Source organism: Teleopsis dalmanni, chromosome 2, assembly GCF_002237135.1.
Source record: "Teleopsis dalmanni isolate 2A chromosome 2, ASM223713v2, whole genome shotgun sequence".
NCBI lineage: Eukaryota > Metazoa > Arthropoda > Insecta > Diptera > Diopsidae > Teleopsis > Teleopsis dalmanni.
This window is the reverse complement of record NC_051847.1, coordinates 143,444,324-143,464,760: the sequence shown is the minus strand read 5'-3', so window position 1 is coordinate 143,464,760 and position 20,437 is coordinate 143,444,324. Positions and strand designations below refer to the sequence as shown.

The window sequence follows — 20,437 nt, the reverse complement described above, 5'->3', positions numbered from 1 at the left end:
CATAGTTCTTAAATGTTCTGGAAAACATAACTGTTTCTGAATAGTATATAGTAAACATTAATTTGATATATAAGTTTTAAGACATGTTTATGTATATAAACGAATTTAAGTTGTATATAGTAATTTTTTTTTTCAAATACACTACTAAATACACTTCCTAATTTCAAAACATGTTTTCATACCATGCGAAAAACTATAAAGATAGACGTTGACTTTAGAAAGCATATATATATATATTGATCACTGATTGGTCCATTATTATTTTATAAAAGAATATTTATGTAGATAGAATTGCAAAAGATTGAACTTAGTTTTTAATCATGGTTAATAATTTTCCAGATATGTGGTAAAATTTGAACTTATATTTTGTATTCAAATTGTATATATAATATATATGATATAGCTTTAATCGTTGATACACAGTTCGTAAATAGTTTACTATATAAAATAATATACATTATGTAATACAATTATTTAAATTTTGATTAAGTGTTTTGGACATATCTTCGTTTTATAGAAATGTTATTTTTCTGAAGTGGATTAAACATTTCTTATAAACATTTTTTAGATTCTTTTATACATACATATCAAACTCTAATTATTGGATTATTTAATTTTTTTATTAATATATTTGTGATTTTAGAATACAATCATTTCGTTTTTGTACAAAAGCCGAATTTATTTCTGACTGTACCCGTTCAATATTTTAAAATGTACATTGGAATTACATATTTATATAAAATTTATATATAAAAATTTTAATTAACATTATTTTATTGTCAATGGAAACAAATTTCACTTTACGTTACTTCAATAAAAAGTACAAATAATAAGAATAACATTATTATAAGTAGGTTTGGCAGCACTGCTGTTTTAATAATATTCAAATATAATAATTATGAGTAATTGAAAATGAATATTTTATTAGAAAAATTTAAAAAATTTCCACCTCAGTTGATTTTAATTCAGTCAACTAAACTTTGGCCAGCAATTGAGTACTTGACTTGACGTAAATCAACTTTTGATTGATTTTTTCGGTATTGGTTCATTGTTAACATTTAAGTTATATCCTACTTACAAAATGCTATCCTTATATATTTTTAAAATTTAACAATAAGTATTTCATATACTTTTAGTATTTAACAAATTGTACATAGTTTACATTTTGATATATTTGTTTACAATTTTGATATATTTTAAAGGATATCCAGCAACAGGATCTGTTACTCAAAGTATTTATATTATTTTTTATTTTTTTGTATATTTTTCGATACTTTATTAGCCTAAGAATTTTTGCTGTGCTGTTTCAAAAAATAATGTTTTTTGAAATCTAGCATTAGCCGGGTGGTTTGTTATTGGTTCTAATATTTTAAGTATATAATCTTTGAACACTTTGGGTACAGAAAAATGTCAAGAATCTTTTTTCGCTTTTAAATTGTCTTCATGTGCCTGAAAGAAAATATTATAAAATATTTAAAACATTAAATAATTATTAATATTAAAATGTTAAAGTTATAATGTAACAATTTGAAAATAAAAAGATAAAATATGTAATTAGAGAAACGAATACATAATTGCTTTTAAAATATATTATTGAGATATTATTTTGTTTCGCCTTATAATACAATATGTATTAGTGTACAAATTCTAGACATAAACAAATGATTAGTTTCAATTTAAAAATATATATATAATATATATTAAAATATATAATATATATTAAAATATATATTATTAGCCTAACATATCGATCTAATGTATTTAAGTATCTCTTAAGCTTTTTCTCTGTTCTGTTTATTAATTATGTGGGGTATTGTATTTACCCTTAAGGATTTATCATTTATTACATTCATTGACCGTTATTAAAACCATATTTTATATCTTATTAAATAATATTTATTATCTTATAAAATAAACATTTTTAATAATGCGAAGTTTTTTTAAAGCTTTTTGAAATTATTTAAAATATTAATTTATAATTTTTTAATTTGCACCGGGCTTAAGTCATTTATATAACACACGTGAAAATGCTAAAAAAATTACAATTATTATTTGTGTTAAATATTTTTAATTGAAGTTTAAAAAATGTAATAAAAAGTTTTTAACAAAAATTAAAAAGTGTAATTTTTTTTAACATTTTTATGTATTAAATAAACAACCAAAGTCTGGTGAAAATTAAAAATCATATTGATAAAATTGGTTGTATTAACAATTATTTTTTATTTACCTAGTTTAGTTTTATATAAGATTATTGCCGATGCTTCGAAGTTTGTATTGCCTTCGTCTTCAACGCGGAGCATAAGAACTTATAGTATAGTACTTATATATAAGTATATTGAACCAAGTAAGAAATAAATTAATAATAAAAACTATAAATTAGTTCCAAAAACCCTTTTAAAATAATTCAGAATTATTTAATATTTTATGAAATAATATTTAATACATTATTAGATTTAAAAGCAAACTATAAATATAGAATTATGAGTCTTATATAAATTGAATAGTATCTATTATACACAGTTATTAATTTCAAAATAATTAATTTGAATTAATACAGTAAACTCTCAATAATATGCGCACTAAATAATTCGGATATCACAATAATCAAGGTACATTTTTCATAGCAATCTCTATAATGCATCGAAAAAATTACAATAATCCGGATACAAAACATTTTTATACCTATTCAGTACACAGTACCAGCAATATTTCCTACTTATAGAAGATTTTTAGCTTAACTTTAATATTTAATTTCTTTAAAAAATAAAGTTTCTTTTTTATACTTTTATTTACTCACCTTCTGTGCTACTTTTAGGAGATTATCAAATGTTGAATTTCCGGTTTGTTTAACCATATCGTAAAATATCTGTGATTTACTTTGTGTTAACAACTCAAATGGTGAACCGAATTCCACTACCTGTCCAGCATCCATGACCAACACTTTGTCTGAATCCATAACTGTATGAAGACGATGAGCAATTGTTAAAACTGTGCAATTTTTGAATTTATTTCTTATTGTTGTTTGGATGAGTGCATCAGTTTGTGGATCTACATTGGCTGTAGCTTCATCCAGTACCAAAATTCTATTTTCACGTAAAATAGCACGTGCCAGACAAACTAATTGACGTTGTCCAACACTAAAGTTACCACCACCTTCTGAAATTTTACTCTGTAAACCACTGGGAAGTTCAGCAATTACAGATTTTAATTTGACCTATATAAAAAGATAATATTATTTAAACAATTAATACATAATAAATTTTAATATGCAAACCTCTTCCAATGATTCCCATAATTTGGCATCAGAATATTCGTCGAATGGGTCTAAATTGTAACGCATAGTGCCAGAGAACAAAACCGGTTCCTGTGGTATAATTGAAATTTTACTGCGTAAATCATGTAAGCCCAGTTCATTTGTATCTCGACTATCAATTATAACCGATCCATCATTAAATGATAAACGGAAAAGGGCATTGATCAGTGATGATTTGCCTGCACCCGTACGTCCCACAATACCGACTTTTTCGCATGATTTTATTTCAAAATTAAGAGATTTAAGTACACATTCAGACTTTGGATCTGGGAAGTAACGTAAGCTGAGGTGATCGAACTTAATTTTACCCTGTTCTGGCCAGGTTTTTGGTGGTTTCTTATTTGGTTTTGATTCAAATTCACCTTCGGGTTCTATATGCTCATACTCAACCACACGTTCAACTGCTGTCATGTTATTTTCCAATTCAGCTGATTGGCGCATACCCCATTGAACCATACCAGTCAAACCCATAGCTTGCGTTATAGCTAAACCGACATCACCGCCATTTTCTGGTGAAAATATGAAGAAACTCAGTGTTATGATTGCAATATAAAGGACACAAAAGCAATCCAGCCAATAACCGAATGCACGACTCGTAGCCAAAAACATAAAATAGCCCGAACTGTGCACATCCTGGTAGTTATCGAATTCATGTATGAGTATTTGTTGTGCACCAAAAGCACGTATAGTCGCTAAGCCGTTCAGTGATGCGCCAAGATGTGAATAAATTGGTGAACGATCTATAAGTGAAACAAATATGTTTTTAAATATATTTGCTGTCAGATAAATTTATCAAAGCTTACTTGTTGCTTCCAAACGTTTAACATCGCGTGAAGTATTCAAATAAAATGCACGTAGAAAATAAAATATCACACCAAGTATTGCTGTAGCTAAAAGAAACCATGGATTGACTATTGATATAACAATAACAATGCCCGTTAATGCTAAAAATATTTGTAAACAGTCCATCATCACTGAAGGCAATACTTCATCAACTTGACCCAAATCTTTAGAAAAACGATTCAATATACGTCCAGAGGGATTAGTATTAAAGAAATACATAGACGCGCGCGTTATGCCGTTATACATGGCGTTGTGTAAACTAGTTGATGAACGCATAGCTAAATGGAAGAAGAGTACGCTGCGAGATAATGCAAAAATTATTGTAGCAACTATAATCCCAGAAAATATATAAATATCTACAGGGTCAGTATTTTCGCTCAAACGTTTATCAATCTGGTTACCAAAACGATCTTCGACACTTTGCGTATTGCCATTTTTGTTGACCCTATAATAAATTGTAAGTAATTTTTGTTAAATTTCAATTTAATAACAATATCACTTACCAATATGACAAAAAGTAGTCACCACCTGAAGCGAGAACCTGTGCTCCAACACAAAATAACATCATAATGCCAAATAATATATATGTTCCATCCGCAGCGAAATATTTTTTGTAAAGTTTTAAACCAATTTTACCCTCTACTCTTGTTTCCTGCACTTGCATTGGGGACTCACCAACAGCAGAATCCGCTACTGAACTCATAGAAGACACACTATTTTGTCTGGAACGTTGTTTGCTATTCTGACGCGATATATTTTTACGATCAGGCTTATCACCTTCACCAGCATCTTCTTTTTGTTCTGGTGCAGTTAACAACTTTGCAAAATCCAAACCTGTTTTACGCATTGATTCATATGTACCCACTGCACTTATTTTACCTTTTTCCATTATGACTATTAAGTCAGCTTGCTCGAGGAACTGCAATTGATGCGTGACTAATATTACAATTTCTTCACGTAGGAAGCCACGCATGCATTGATCAAACAAATGACGTCCGACATGTGTATCAACTGCACTCAGTGGATCATCTAGTAAATAGAAATGTGTTTTACGGTAAACAGCACGTGCTAAACTTATGCGTGCCTTTTGACCGCCGGATAACGAAGCTCCACGTTCACCGACAATTGTTTTATCACCAAATTGAAGCAATTCAAAATCACGTTCCAGTGCACAGTTCTTCACTACACTACGATAACGTTGTTTATCCATCGGTAAACCAAAAAGTATATTCTGTCGTACTGTGCCAGTAAAGAGCCAAGGATCTTGTGATGCATATGAAAACGTGCCATTCACATTTATTGAGCCTGATAAGGCGGGAAGTTCACCCAGTATAGCTTGTATCAAACTGTTAAATAACAGATTAGTCGTTTTTACTTCATTTCTTTATGATATATATTATATAGGAAACCCTAAACAGTAATTTTAAATACAACTTACCTTGATTTTCCGGATCCAACGGGACCAATTACTGCAACAAGTGTTTTTGGTTTAATTTTTAAGTCTATATTATCAAGCGTGTATTCTGTGATATTGGGATCCCATTTAGCTTTGAGTTTGCTGATAGTAATACCAGGCTCTCCTTGGATTTGAGCAGGAGTATTTAGCTTTGTTACACCATTAATAGGTTTTCCGTTCTCATGTAAGATCACGACAGTATGTTTATTATTGTCCTCATCTGTGCTTTGTGATTTATCATGTACATGAGTCTCTTCATGCATCATGTATTTCTGTATTCTTCTAAAGGATACTAAGGTTTCAGCGAATTGTGATATACCATTTGGGAAAAATACAGTCATGGTTATGCGTAAAATATTGTAATAAGCGGTAATAACGAAAGCTTTCTCAGCCGTTAAAAATTTACCCAGCAAAACATAACCGACCAAACTCGCGAAAACAGAAACGCGCGTTAAAAACATAATAAAAGACTGTAGTATACCGCGTATGTAATTGACGTAACGAATGGCACTCATTTCCTTCTTCCTTACGTACGCCACCATTTTCCCAAATGGTAATTCCCAAGCGTACATTTTAATTACTTGTATACCGGAAATAATCTCATTCATCATGCGTACACGCTCATCGGTCCGAAGTGCAGTACGCAAACGGAGTACAGATGTCTTTTTGCCTAAATATGCTTGCAGTGGTAAAAAGAGCAACATGAAAGCAACACCAAAAAGCGCTGAAACTCCAATCTGAAAAAGTCAAACAAAAGTCAAAAAAATATTTGAATTTATATTTATAGAATGTTATTTACTTCTCTAGACATCAAATAAGTAACTATTATAATTTCGAGTGGTCCAAGCCATAAATAATGCATATGTATCACAGATAAATCCAAACGCCCAACATCGTTTGATATTAAATTCACAACTTGGCCAGACGTGGTATCGCCCAACGCCGTTTTACTTAAACGCAAAGCCTTGCGATAAATCATACTGCACATGGCAATCCGAATTTTCATGCCCACATGAAGTATGCCCAGCATATAAGGATGCATTAACAGTACATTTACGCCACTGCATAATATTACACCGAGTGCATACAAATACGCAGTGGTAACATCTTTGTTTTCCTCTGAGTTTGCGTAGAATGAAACCAAGCCACCAAGAAATAGAGGTTGCGTTATACTATAAATGGATTAAGTAAATTAATATTTTTTTTAATGTTTATTATTTCAGCATATTTCGTTATACTTTACCGTAAGCCCACTTCGAGTAAAAATAATATGCAACCCATTAAAGCAAAACGCCAACCAAAGACTCGTAATGTAGCTTTTATTAAACTTGGCTTCTTGTGTTTACTCTCCTTGGTTGAAATTTCTTCTTCCCATGCTTTGCATAATTTATCACCGAGAAAGTCTAAAAAAAAATAATACATGATTATAGCCATCAACTAAAGATGAGATACCCTTTACACAAAATTTTAAACTTAATTGGGTGTTTGACTTTTACTTCAATGAGTTACACAAATCTTCATAAACCCTTTATACAAATAAAAGGATAATAATATAAGGTTTTTAATAAAAAGTTTTTTGATTCAGGTTCTACACTTGATTTTTTCAAAACAATTCTATGTTAATGATTATTTTTTGGTTTATTTTTCAATATGCCTATTTGTAGACTTAATTTAGGTAATATAAAATATTAGTTAAATATAAATCAACTACTTCTACTATTACATTAATACATACTAGACATATATGTTCATAACTACCTTAAATACCGCATTAACGTATTCTCCAATAACTTTTATTTTTTTTAACTTAGTGGCATATTTATATTACTAATCTGTTTGATATGTATTTAACATAATATCCGAGTACGTAGTCACACAGTCCATTAATTCCAATAGTAATATATTAACACTTCTTATATTTTATATTTTCAAAAATTTTTTTTATATTTTTTTTTTTATTTTTTTTTGCTAATACTGTTCTGTTATCTAATTTAGTTTAGTTTTGCATTAGTGTAATCTATATATTAGCATAGAACAGTGATTCTCCACCAATGGTCTACGGACCACATGTAGTCCGCGAGATTATTTAAAATGGTCCGTAAATAAAATTTAGCAGATATGGATACATAATTTGTAATTTGCCACTGAGACCTCACTTATCATATTACAAAATAAGCACAAAAAAAATTTTCAGGTATTATATACCTATTTTATAATCTATATATTATATATATCAACTTCTACATTATACCAGAGATGCATATTCAAATAATCATATAATTTATTATTCTTAAACTTTGTGGTTTCTAAAAAAAAAATTGGCAATTGTCCTAAGGATTTTGTATATATGAACTTCAACTATGAAAACCCTAAGAATAAAATTGATCTTACTTAATAATATTGAAAACATAAATATATTTAAATCAATTATAGCATCGAACTAACAGTAACAGCAATAAATAAGAACTATACTACTCTATCTATTAACACATACAGTTCATAGTAAGGTTGAAAGATTGGGCTAAATAAGACCCGCTAAACACTTGCAACAAAAAAAACAAGCGTGCACGAAAGTAACAACAAACACTAAAGCTTGAAAAGAGGCCAGTACACTTCTGCGTATTGATTCATATGGGTGTAATACAAAGAAAGTGTGGATCGGGTCTAAGATGATATATGAAGTGATAAATGCAGAACGAGTGCATATCATATTGTATATTCGCAATTTTACAGGAGAAGAAAAATCTGATTGAATACAATATGTATGATTTTTTAAGTACACAAGAGATCTTGCTTCCGAAATTACATTTTAGATCCCATTTTGCACAGAACAATTTTTGGCATTTTTTTAATTGTATTTAATAAATTAAATAAAAAGATAACAATATGCAAAAAGTCTCAATTGTATATTCGTTTTCCGAATCTTACTAATTGTCACCAACAGGCCAGTTGTAAATTTTATCCCAAAACTTATTATGTTCGATTACATATAGAATAAGTTTTAAGATAAAACCAGCTAATTTTTATCTAAAGTAACAATAAATACGTAGTATTCCTTTAGTTTTATGATTACTCGTAAAATAAAATCACTGTCCTTAGTTATTTGAAAGATTATTTTATCCCCTTTTTGGCACGACCAATGTCTAGTTCTCATGGAAAAATGTAAGGTAAAATTTTAAGTTATTTTCTTGAATGCCTCAAGATTTATCATGTTTTCTCTATTTTCTTATCATTGAATATTACTAAATCTGCAAATGCAAAGGGGAAACTCCTGGATTGTTATATTAGCTGACATTTTTGCTGTTAATACTCCCCACTTCTTCATTTATAGTACTGCTATGTTAGTTGCTAATTTGGCTGTTGTTTATTTAAATATACAGATATATTTAAATGGAGTTAAATATTAAAGGCATGCATGAGTGAAATGACGTACATAATATGATGATATATGATGTGTGATGATTATATGCCAAATTTTACATGATGTGATGTAAAATAAAATGAATTTAAAATTAATATTGTTTTTTTTTCATATGTATTTCATTCAAACATTAAAATATATTTGAGTATAGATAAGCAACTAAATCCACTTTCTACCGAGAACATTTTTAATATCACAATTGATTGCATAGGTAAATCATGGTGAGAATTTTTTTTTTTATACAAGTCATCAATTTAAAATAGTACTTCAAAATATTATAAAAAAAAATTTTTTAACAGTCTTTTTGAGTATTTTGTCAGTATAAGCATGTTTCATATGACTTGACATTTATTTCAATATCTTAAAAACAATTATGATTTGCAAATTTTTAGTCTTAACAATAGTGATAATCCATTTTAGTAAAATATTTTGGTAAACATTAATATTCCTTATAAATTTCAAGTAATTTTTTATCAGTCACGTACGTTATACGTTTTAATTTTTATTATAAAACGTGAGTGTAATAAAAATATTTGATATGCAATAAAAACTGCCAAAAAATAGTTATATTAATTATTAATAAAGCGCCAATTTACCCAATTGAAATATAAACATTTCCAACTTTAGTACAAAATACGTCACTAATTTTTTTAAAGTAATTACTTTAATAACAAAAACATTTATTTTTAGGAAAGAAACTTAAACAGTAATTGGTCGAATGCAATGCATAAACATTTCAATTTGAATTATCCTTTTGGAGGTAGTTGAAAAATAATTCTGCCTATTAGAAGTGGAAGACCACTTTCCATATGAAGCGATAACGCTAGTTAACGTTAAGGTCGTGTGCGAGTTAGGCTAAGTTGCGTTCTAAATGAGGGAAATTCTAAGTTGTGTCGATAATGTAGTGATGTGTCGATACGTGTTGAAAAATGGCAAAATGTGTGCAGTGCAAAAAATCCCAAAAAATCTCCCACTTGGTTTAGCATCAACTTAGCCTAACTCGCACACGACCTAAGTATTCAAAAACTTATTTAATTAACAATTAATTATGCAAAATTTTATAAATAAGTATCAACGTTCATTGTTCATGTTAATATAATTAACGCTTTTAAGAAACATGGTTAGACGATGCTTAAGACCTTATCGTGCTTAAGTTTAAAATAATGTATTGGTGACATAATTATGTATATAGGACGTGTGCGAGTTAGGCTAAGTTGATGCTAAACCAAATTGGAGATTTTTTGGGATTTTATGCACTGCACACATTTAGCCATTTATCAACACGTATCGACACATCACTACATTATCGGCTTATCTTAGAATTTCCCTCATTCAGAACGCAACTTAGCCTAACTCGCACACGTCCATATTTTCTTATTTTTATAATGTGACAAATATTATAGTAAAAAATATAGATCATTATATTCAAACTTCATTTGTTTTCAATTAAAAATAATAAAAATTTATATATACTGAACTTAGGTGTAAAAAGTTTTTACTAAAAACAGCAGTCTCCGACTACTGTACCAAAAAAAAAATTTAGCTCCCATCAGAAGAAATTTATTCAGATGAAAAGTTTTTTGTGATTGATTTAGTTAATAGCAAAGACTTGGAAAAAAACACTACCGATTATTTATATCTTCCTGTCAACTCATTACCTCATGACTTGCTTCAATAAATCAAGCACAAGTCACTCAATTTCTTGCCATGAAGCTTCTTGACTCCTAATCTAACTCACATAATTAACAAGACGTCTAGTTATTCTACTTTATAACTGTAGTCCTTACGACTCAAAAAGTAGATTAGAAAAATAATGTAATCTAATAATATAACCGCTTTCTTGGTTTCGTGATTTGCTAAATATTGTTATGTAGGACACGTCGCGCTAAAGATAACTGTTCCTTTTTATTGTAGAAGATAAACAATATATAATAGAAGTAGCACTCGAAAGAAGACGAGGTTCATGTAAGAGATGTGATTGCTTTTTTTTATTCGAATAACCTATATTGTTTAAATGTACGTTGAATATTTTGAATAAATATTTAAGAAAACGAACAACTATGTAGAAATTTATCCTTCTGCATATATTTGGCAATGACAATGGAATTATTTTATACTTATAGGTATTTAGAACCGAAGATCAGTTGAAGTTAAGCAATAACATCTTAGTTACTGTTTCAGATCAGTCATATCATATTACTGATACTCCCGTTGATGGTTTAAAAAAAAAAAACAACAAAAACATTTACTTAGTTTTACCGTCACAACCGTCGCACAGTGTGACAAAACACAAAATTAGGCGGTCATAATTCGATATTTTCGGAACCAGTAGAGATATTGATATGAAATTTTCCTAAAATATAGTTTTTGAGTTGATCTTTCTTTTAAATCTAAATTGAGCCCAATCGGCCTACCGGAACTACCCGAAATTTTTGCCCAAACATGGGGATTTTACTGTGGTCCCAAGATTACTTAAAAACTATGATAGGTAGAAAGCTGAATTTTGGTGTCCGGGAAACTTACGTTATTATCTAGATTTCAACATTTTTTTAAGGTTTTCCGCCCACTGCCACACCCACCCCCCATACAAAATTTTCATTATAAATCATTTATTATCGTTAAAAACACTTTTTGCACTTATTGGACTACACATATACGTGACTTACATAGCAACACAACATTACGCAAAAAATGGGTGTGATCCGCCCATTAGTTCCTCAGTTATTTGCAGTTTTATGCAATTTTAGCGAAATTACGATTTTACAAAAATTGAACCAACTTTAAACCTTTATAGCTTTTTTACTATTTATTCAAAAATGATCATTTTTCATTTTTTTTGAAGCTTAGGATATTGTTATTCATTATGTGTAAAAAAAATTTCAATTTTAATTATCAAAAAAATTTTATTAGCGAAATTGCACAAAAAGTCAGCATTTTTTTCATGGCCATTTTCACTTCTATCTACGATACCCAAAAAATGTATCCGAGTTTTTTCATGAAATTTTTCCTATTAATAGCCAAATAGTTACACTTTACAATAAAACAAAAATTGGCCTGCGCACTCTATGTTTTACACCTATTTCAGGCCTCAGAAACCAGCGAAAAATTACGAAAAATATTATCTACAATAAACCCCATTTATTTCAACAACAAATTCAATGAGTAATAACAAAAAGACATTTATAATTTTATAAATATTTAATTTATTTATATTTCAAATTTCAACTAAATCGGTTGAAGAATAACGAAGTTATAACACATTATGTTCAGACGCCTGACCGGAAGTATGATCACAGCGTTTAACCTTGAATGTACAGCTATTCAATTTTACACAAGCAAGTAATGCGTATTTGAAATATGAACACTTCCAGTCAGGCGTCTGAACATAATGTGTTATAACTTCGTTATTCTTCAACCGATTTAGTTGAAATTTGAAATATAAATAAATTAAATATTTATAAAATTATAAATGTCTTTTTGTTATTACTTATTGAATTTGTTGTTGAAATAAATGGGGTTTATTGAAGGTCATATTTTTCGTAATTTTTCGCTGGTTTCTGAGGCCTGAAATAGGTGTAAAACATAGAGTGCGCAGGCCAATTTTTGTTTTATTGTAAAGTGTAACTATTTGGCTATTAATAGGAAAAATTTCATGAAAAAACTCGGATACATTTTTTGGGTATCGTAGATAGAAGTGAAAATGGCCATGAAAAAAATGCTGATTTTTTGTGCAATTTCGCTAATAAAATTTTTTTGATAATTAAAATTGAAATTTTTTTTACACATAATGAATAACAATATCCTAAGCTTCAAAAAAAATGAAAAATGATCATTTTTGAATAAATAGTAAAAAAGCTATAAAGGTTTAAAGTTGGTTCAATTTTTGTAAAATCGTAATTTCGCTAAAATTGCATAAAACTGCAAATAACTGAGGAACTAATGGGCGGATCACACCCATTTTTTGCGTAATGTTGTGTTGCTATGTAAGTCACGTATATGTGTAGTCCAATAAGTGCAAAAAGTGTTTTTAACGATAATAAATGATTTATAATGAAAATTTTGTATGGGGGGTGGGTGTGGCAGTGGGCGGAAAACCTTAAAAAAATGTTGAAATCTAGATAATAACGTAAGTTTCCCGGACACCAAAATTCAGCTTTCTACCTATCATAGTTTTTAAGTAATCTTGGGACCACAGTAAAATCCCCATGTTTGGGCAAAAATTTCGGGTAGTTCCGGTAGGCCGATTGGGCTCAATTTAGATTTAAAAGAAAGATCAACTCAAAAACTATATTTTAGGAAAATTTCATATCAATATCTCTACTGGTTCCGAAAATATCGAATTATGACCGCCTAATTTTGTGTTTTGTCACACTGTGCGTCGGTTGCAACCTATATAGAAATTGTTCTAGCATAAGGTAGGTTTAATGAAAAATGAGATACTTAATAAGTGTGGCTGCTGACTTTCACTTAAAGTAAGCGATGACTATGCAATATTGGAACATAATGTTAAATATATTTTAAAGTTATTAAGCATTTTTTCCTGAATCAAGACAACGTTTAACTTGTGCTTTTTATATCATTCCAAAATAAAAGTTGATTTTCTCTACAAATGAGCTACATTTCTATTCACTGTTTCTATTTGAAAGTAAATAAACTATTACAGTTTTTGAAAGTAAACGCAAATCTAGTTAGCTAAAATATTATGTATGGTACATAGTTTCCGTAAAATTAAGGGCAGTTAGGTAAAGAATTAGGCAAGTTTCTACCATTTCGTTACGCCTATTTGGGAGAATGTATAGCGCTTAAGTTCAAAACAAGAATTTTCAATCACTTTTTGACGCCGTATAAATTTTATAATATTGTGGTCCTACCAACATATGGTACTTATTCTTTAACAAAATACTATTACTTTATTAATATTTGAACGAACTTATCTTTGTCAATTAACTAATACTAAAGCTATTATTTAGTATATAATTTAATAATATTCATAATAATATTTATTCCTTATCAATACTTAAATATTTTGCTAATACATATGGTTCATACTTTTACAATCGGACCGGCTTTGACCTCATCATCTCCAATTTAGTTGACCTATAGGATTTTGAACATTTGCATTTTAGACCAATTTTTAAATGACCAAATCAAGCTCTATACACATTCAAGTATTTTAAAAAAAATTAATTAAAAACATACTTCACATCAAGTGATATTTCCTCTTAAATGAAACTCCGAGAAGTATGCTACCAAAATATTTGTTTTTTTCATTAGGTCAAGTGCATGGATAGTTAATTTTTTATTTTTAAGAATAATACAATATTCTTGGAATTAATTTCATTAAAAATTAATTCAAATCTGAATAAAATATGAAAAATAAATATTTTCAATGATATATTTTTTAAAATTTAATTTAACTGGAATTAAGAGCGTATATGCAACAAAAATAAAATTTTTAAGCAAAATTTATTAATTACCTAATAAAAAATAAATAAAAAATTTAATAAAAACTAATAAGAAATACTTAATATTAGAAATAAAAAATCAAAATTATTTTTGGTAAGTTTTTTACCAATTTTTACATTACATATACGTAACGTGTAAAGTGGATTTTTCCACGTAATGTGTTAAATTATTTTTTAAAAAACAAATTAAAAAAAATTATCATTCTGAAAATTTTAATTATTAAGTAGAATAGAAGTAGATTATTTATTATGGTATATTTTTCAAAATTTTATTTAACAGGAATTTAGTGCGTATACGTATTATATGAGATACACATAATAAATTAAATTAATTAAATTAATTTTCTTTAATGCTTCTAAAAATAATCCCAACGGGAAAATTTCGTTTTTTAATAAAATTTCATAATGATTTGAAATCAATATTGAAAATGATTTTGTTTTAAAAATGAACGATTAATATTAGTACTTCAATATAAACAAATTTGAATTGTTTATATTATTATGGTAACGACCAACGCAAAAAATTTAAGTCGTTATAATTAACAGAGCTTAAGATATTATAATTTAAAAATATTATAATTTAAAAAAATTTAAATCTAATTCTCAAAATACTATTAGTCATAAGATATTACTAGTCCTAAGATAAAAAAAATTTTAGTCTAATCACAGATTTCGAAAATTTCGTTAATTTCTGTCAAAATCATTTTCGCTAGTAAAAGATATATGTATATAAAAGAAATATATAAAAGAAATATGCAAATTTTACGTAAAGTTTAAAGTTATATATAATTTTTTTAACCGTGTTGTATTATGACTACCATAGACGTATATTTTGCATTGTCACTTATACCTTTGAACTAATATTATACGAGTAACAGAGTAATACCAGCTTCCATTAAATTTTTATCACATTAATATCTGGTAATAAATCATTGTTGTGTACATAAGTCTATTATTATAATTTTGCAGGAAGAAGAAGATTGTCTTTCGCAAAAACACAATGATTTTATTTTGCAGTGCCATCATATCATCTTATCAAATTATTCTCTATCAGCGTTTTAATGTCTGACACGTACATTTTTTTTAATTTTATTATAAAGATATTCTATTAAATCCACACATTCGAATATGTACCATACATTTTTATGGGCGTATAATGACTCTTCAAATTTATTCAAAACGGAATAACTACAATTATTATCTTAAGAGATGTTATCTAATCGAAATGAAAACCAATATTTCGTATAAATATTTGTAAAGATACTTCAGGTAAATAAAAATAATAATCTTTAAAAAATATTTTTGATTATTATTGAACTTTAGACTTTTGTTAAGAAGAGAAAAATGATGAAATAAAATATACATAATTTCATAATTAAGTGAAAACTAATAAATATGTTGCAACATCCACTAAATTTAAATTAGTGGATTTTGAGTTTCTATTTCTTAATGGATATATTATTATTTTTGAAATATCTAATGTTATAAATCTAAAAAGTTTTTAATAATTGTTCAAAATTTAACATCAACCTTTAATAAATAAATTTATAACATTATTTAGAGCGTATATTATTTAGAATAAAAATGAAAATAACAGAATTCTGAGCTTGCACTGAAGCAGTGTAACCATAGCAGATCTTCTGCTCAAGCAACTGATATTATTCGAATCAAACGCATACACACTTTTAAATAAATGTCTTTCGTTAAGATTTTTCTAATATCAGATGTAGATAAGATTTACATATTAGTATTCCTATCTTACATTAAATCAAATCTGGGTAGTACAGAATGATACTAGAATCCTCATCCTCTTCCAAACAGAGACGACATCTCAGACTAACCCATCTTATCGATATAATAACAGTAAAGATTGTCACACTTATTTTCTTATCTTATTCTAAATCAAATCCGAGTAATAAAGATTGAGACTAGAAGTCTCAACCATCTTATCGATATAGTAACCCAAATAAAGATGTCCTGAGGGGTAGTCTGCTAGCAGCCTTAGCTCTGTCATATTTAAGACAAACATCTTTTTGTAAGAAATAAAAATACCATTTTAATCTGGCGGTCATCTAAAGTTTCACCTTCTTGAGATCATAATCAGAATTTTAGTTGTGCATAAACTAATTCCATTATAAGGTGACAGTTCATAAATTTTTATTGTTAAATCAGTTCTACAGACATTTTCTGTAGATTCATAACGGATCCAAAATATGTATGCACCTATTACTCGAAAGAATATATGGAAAACTACAGCATAAACCAATATATCGTTTTTAAGGTATATTAAAGTATAAATAATCGGCTCTCAAAATGTGTCACAAATTATTGTCAATATTTGTTAATTTATAATATGGTTTCTGAGAATAATGTGTATTACGTATTATTAACTACAAAGTCTGTTGTTTTTTATAACAACAGTTTTTGTATTAACTAACAATCATTGATTGACTATGCTAGAGGCTTACTTTTTAAACGATCTTGTTCAGCTTCAGGACCCCCACATTTTATGGTTTGCCAAAGGTTCAAGGTGGTTTATGGGGTAATAGGCCTAGGTGAATGCTCAGAATCGTTAGTATAACCTAACGTTACCTACAATCATTTGTCAAGATATTGTAAAACAATAAAGTTAACTGTAAGTTAACCTGTAAATGCTCGCGCGTCACTGTAATATTATTCCATTGCTTCAACGATGGTTTGTTATTACAAACGAACTGCATACATGTTGTCATAGCAAAAGGAAAACCATCACATCTAATGACTTCTTCCAGGACTATAAACGAATTGATTCCAATATCTAGAAAATAGTTTACTTACTAGGTAAGCAGTGATATTGAGGTAGACTGTTTGAAATTTGTTTACCTTATTTGAAAGACAAAATCGTTTAACACATATAGCTTCTGGAGTTATATTTATATATCTGTATAACCTGGTAAATTGAGGGCATTATAATGAACGTTAGATGACTTTGAGTAAAAATTGTTTTTTTTTGTGTCCTCTAAATCTGAACTAACCCAATACTGTAAATTGTTCTTAAATTACAAAAAAAATATCGAACTACTGTTCTCTGTTTGATATTTAGAAATTAATGATCAAAAATAGTTTGGTAGATACCATTTGTAATCTAATATTCAGTTATATAAAAAATCCCCTAGCAGAAGGTGTATTCAAGGAAACTAATATATAAAACTTTTTATTACTATGAAAATAAAGCACTTTATGATAATGGATGTTGTTTATTTTGACTGATAAAATTTATAAAAATTGTTCAATAGGTACAGTTTTAAAGATTAAGTAATATGCAAAATCTTGAATTGAAGAGAGGGAGAGGTCTCAATAGCTTTTGGTATGTTCGAATATATTAGTTTTTATTCTGTGAATGTGCAGTATAGATATAGATTTTTGCATAAAAAAGTTTTTTTATTATTATATACTTTTTAAAACTAATATTTGGATAGTCAAGAGCAGGATAGTGATATTTAATGTGTAATATTAATATATTTTATAAAAAGAAAACAAATTGTTAAAAATAAATTAATAAACGTTATAATGATAAAAACTCAATTTAATTAAATAAACAGTATGTAAATTTGTGATACTTTTTTGTATTCTATGATCTGTGTTAATATTTACATATTCATTTTAGTTTATTATAACACAATGAAATTTAATGTGTTTTGTTATCTCTCTGTTGTTACCTGATTTAATAGAATTAGTAATTTTTTAAAATTACATACATACTATATTTTGTAAATTAATTTCATAGATTATAGAGTTTAAACTAAATATGTATTCGTTAATGATTGTAGTTTTAGTTTTCCACGTTAAAAAATTTCATTACAAAATTATAAAATGCAAGGTAAAATAAATTTATCTAACTCATTTTTTATACTACAATTAAATTTTTTTGATTTTAATTATAACTAAAACTAATTACGAATTATTTAATAAAAATGTTAAATCACGTTTAAAATGCTATTCCAAAATTAAAAAACCTGTATTAAATTTAACCTTAGAGTTAATTTTTAAAAATTACTAGAATTAGAATAGAATAGAATAGAATAGAATAGAATAGAATAGAATAGAATAGAATAGAATAGAATAGAATAGAATAGAATAGAATAGAATAGAATAGAATAGAATAGAATAGAATAGAATAGGTAGAATTAAAAAGGTTGAAATAAAAGTTAACCTTTATAGAAATTATTTTTAATAAATTCTTTTTCAGATGATTTCTAAAACGCTACATATCCTCCAAACCGGAGCTGTTTAGACCAGATGCGATCGCGGGCCAATGCAAATCACTGTACAGATTAAAGGGCCGAAGAAACAAATACATACGTTCATAGTTGTTTTTGATTAAAATAAAAATAAGGTTATAATGTTAAATTTAGTTTTATTAATTTATCAATTTAAATTTATTTGGTATACCATAAAAATAAAAAAAGGTACTTTTACCAGTAGACCAAAAGAAAATTTGCGTAATTGTAGTAGATTAAAAACATGCACAAATATTACCCGCGGGCCGCATGTAGCCTGCCGGCTTTGAACAGCCCTGCTCTAAACTATTATCAGAAATGATCAGTTTAATGACGAGAACTGTTAGCAACAGTCAAATCTAACTTTTAGCTTTTATAAATATATTATATGATTGAGTAGTTAATTACTACACAAATATTATACTCTAGTTTCTATAGTTCAATTATAACAAGTTTGTTACAGACTTACCTGATCTATGTTCCTGTAAAGCTCGATAGAGATCATTTTGATCTAAAGTTTTTTTTCGGCCCTTAAAAAATGTGGGCATTGTAAAACTAAAAAGAAATAAATTTTAAAAAAATTAATAATAATAATAAAATAATTATTTCAAGCATTATTTTTCGAAAAAATAAATAAATGGCGAGAAGCGCTTAAAATGTTTTTGTAATAATTACATTAATTATAATTTATAAGCGAATTAAATTGCTGTGTACAAGCGCTAATATACAATATATAGTTTCAGTTATGGCCTTGATCATATAATATATATGTATATATTTTTACAATTGTTTTATAGAAAAAAAAAATAGATTTTTTAACTTACCAAAACATAAGCGTTGAGAGTGGATTCGCACGCTCGCGGGGATTTTCCGGCAGTTCATCCGCTTTTATTGATTGCATTTTGTATATATGTTGAATGTATGTTTAAAGGGGGTACGAAAGGTTGATAAAAGTGTTTTTATAGCACTATATTATTGCTATTTTATTTTGAATTTAATGTTGACTCTGCAATTTAAAAAATATAAAAATAACTTAATAAATTTTTAAAAATTAATAACAGATAATGCAAATAATTCAACAAATTTTTAAAAAATGAATATTTTTAGATGATGTGCATAATATGTGAAGAAAATATAGATATTTTCTTTAGATATTACATTTAATGAGTAATACTAAAATTAGTTTACTACAAAAATATATTTATATTTGTATATTCCTTTAAGAAGCTATGTGCATTCAAATTGTATTGAGTGCCTTGTCTTCAATATTAAAACTTGTTGAGTTAACTTGAGAGAAGCACTTTAAATAATACTGTACATATTTACAATATTTGTATGTAAATAAAATCTTAAATTAAGAACCTTTAGACTTTATTGACATATAACATTTCTACATACAATAAACTCACTCTATATAAAGTAGAGCTTATAAAATAAACATTATAATTATTAATATAAACAACCGCCTATTTAGCTATTTATTTTGACATTTATTAAATATGTTACAAATTAAAACCAGTTTCTAAAAACCATATGTATGATAAAAGTAAATAGCTCAACGATAATTCTATATGACTGAAACCTTAAAAAGAAAATTTTAATGAGCCATATTTCTACTCATATTTAAGATTTTGAAAAATGTATAATTTTATTAACGTTAATATTTTTTTGGCCGAGAAT

General features: G+C 27.5%; 1 protein-coding gene across 1 annotated transcript; it reads right to left on the bottom strand.

Annotated features, from left to right (window-relative positions):
- Positions 1–814: 814 nt before the first annotated feature.
- On the bottom strand, positions 815–19,757 carry LOC119683289 (probable multidrug resistance-associated protein lethal(2)03659). Its single transcript, XM_038096934.1, has 10 exons — positions 19,582–19,757; positions 19,227–19,312; positions 6,856–7,015; positions 6,412–6,784; positions 5,595–6,349; positions 4,660–5,502; positions 4,117–4,601; positions 3,275–4,053; positions 2,798–3,214; positions 815–1,449 (listed from the first exon to the last, which is right to left on the bottom strand). Exons 1-10 carry the CDS (start codon positions 19,656–19,658, stop codon positions 1,411–1,413), a joined length of 4,014 nt encoding a protein of 1,337 aa, XP_037952862.1. The 5' UTR covers positions 19,659–19,757; the 3' UTR covers positions 815–1,410.
- Between the last annotated feature and the right edge of the window lie 680 nt (positions 19,758–20,437).

Excerpts from the sequence above, each read along its gene's own strand:
- LOC119683289 (XM_038096934.1), bottom strand. The coding sequence starts at position 19,658 with ATGCAATCAATAAAAGCGGATGAACTGCCGGAAAATCCCCGCGAGCGT. Across the intron at positions 19,313-19,581 it reads CTCTCAACGCTTATGTTTTG|TTTTACAATGCCCACATTTT; the intron begins GTAAGTTAAAAA and ends ATTTCTTTTTAG. Across the intron at positions 1,450-2,797 it reads TCCTAAAAGTAGCACAGAAG|GCACATGAAGACAATTTAAA; the intron begins GTGAGTAAATAA and ends ATTTTCTTTCAG.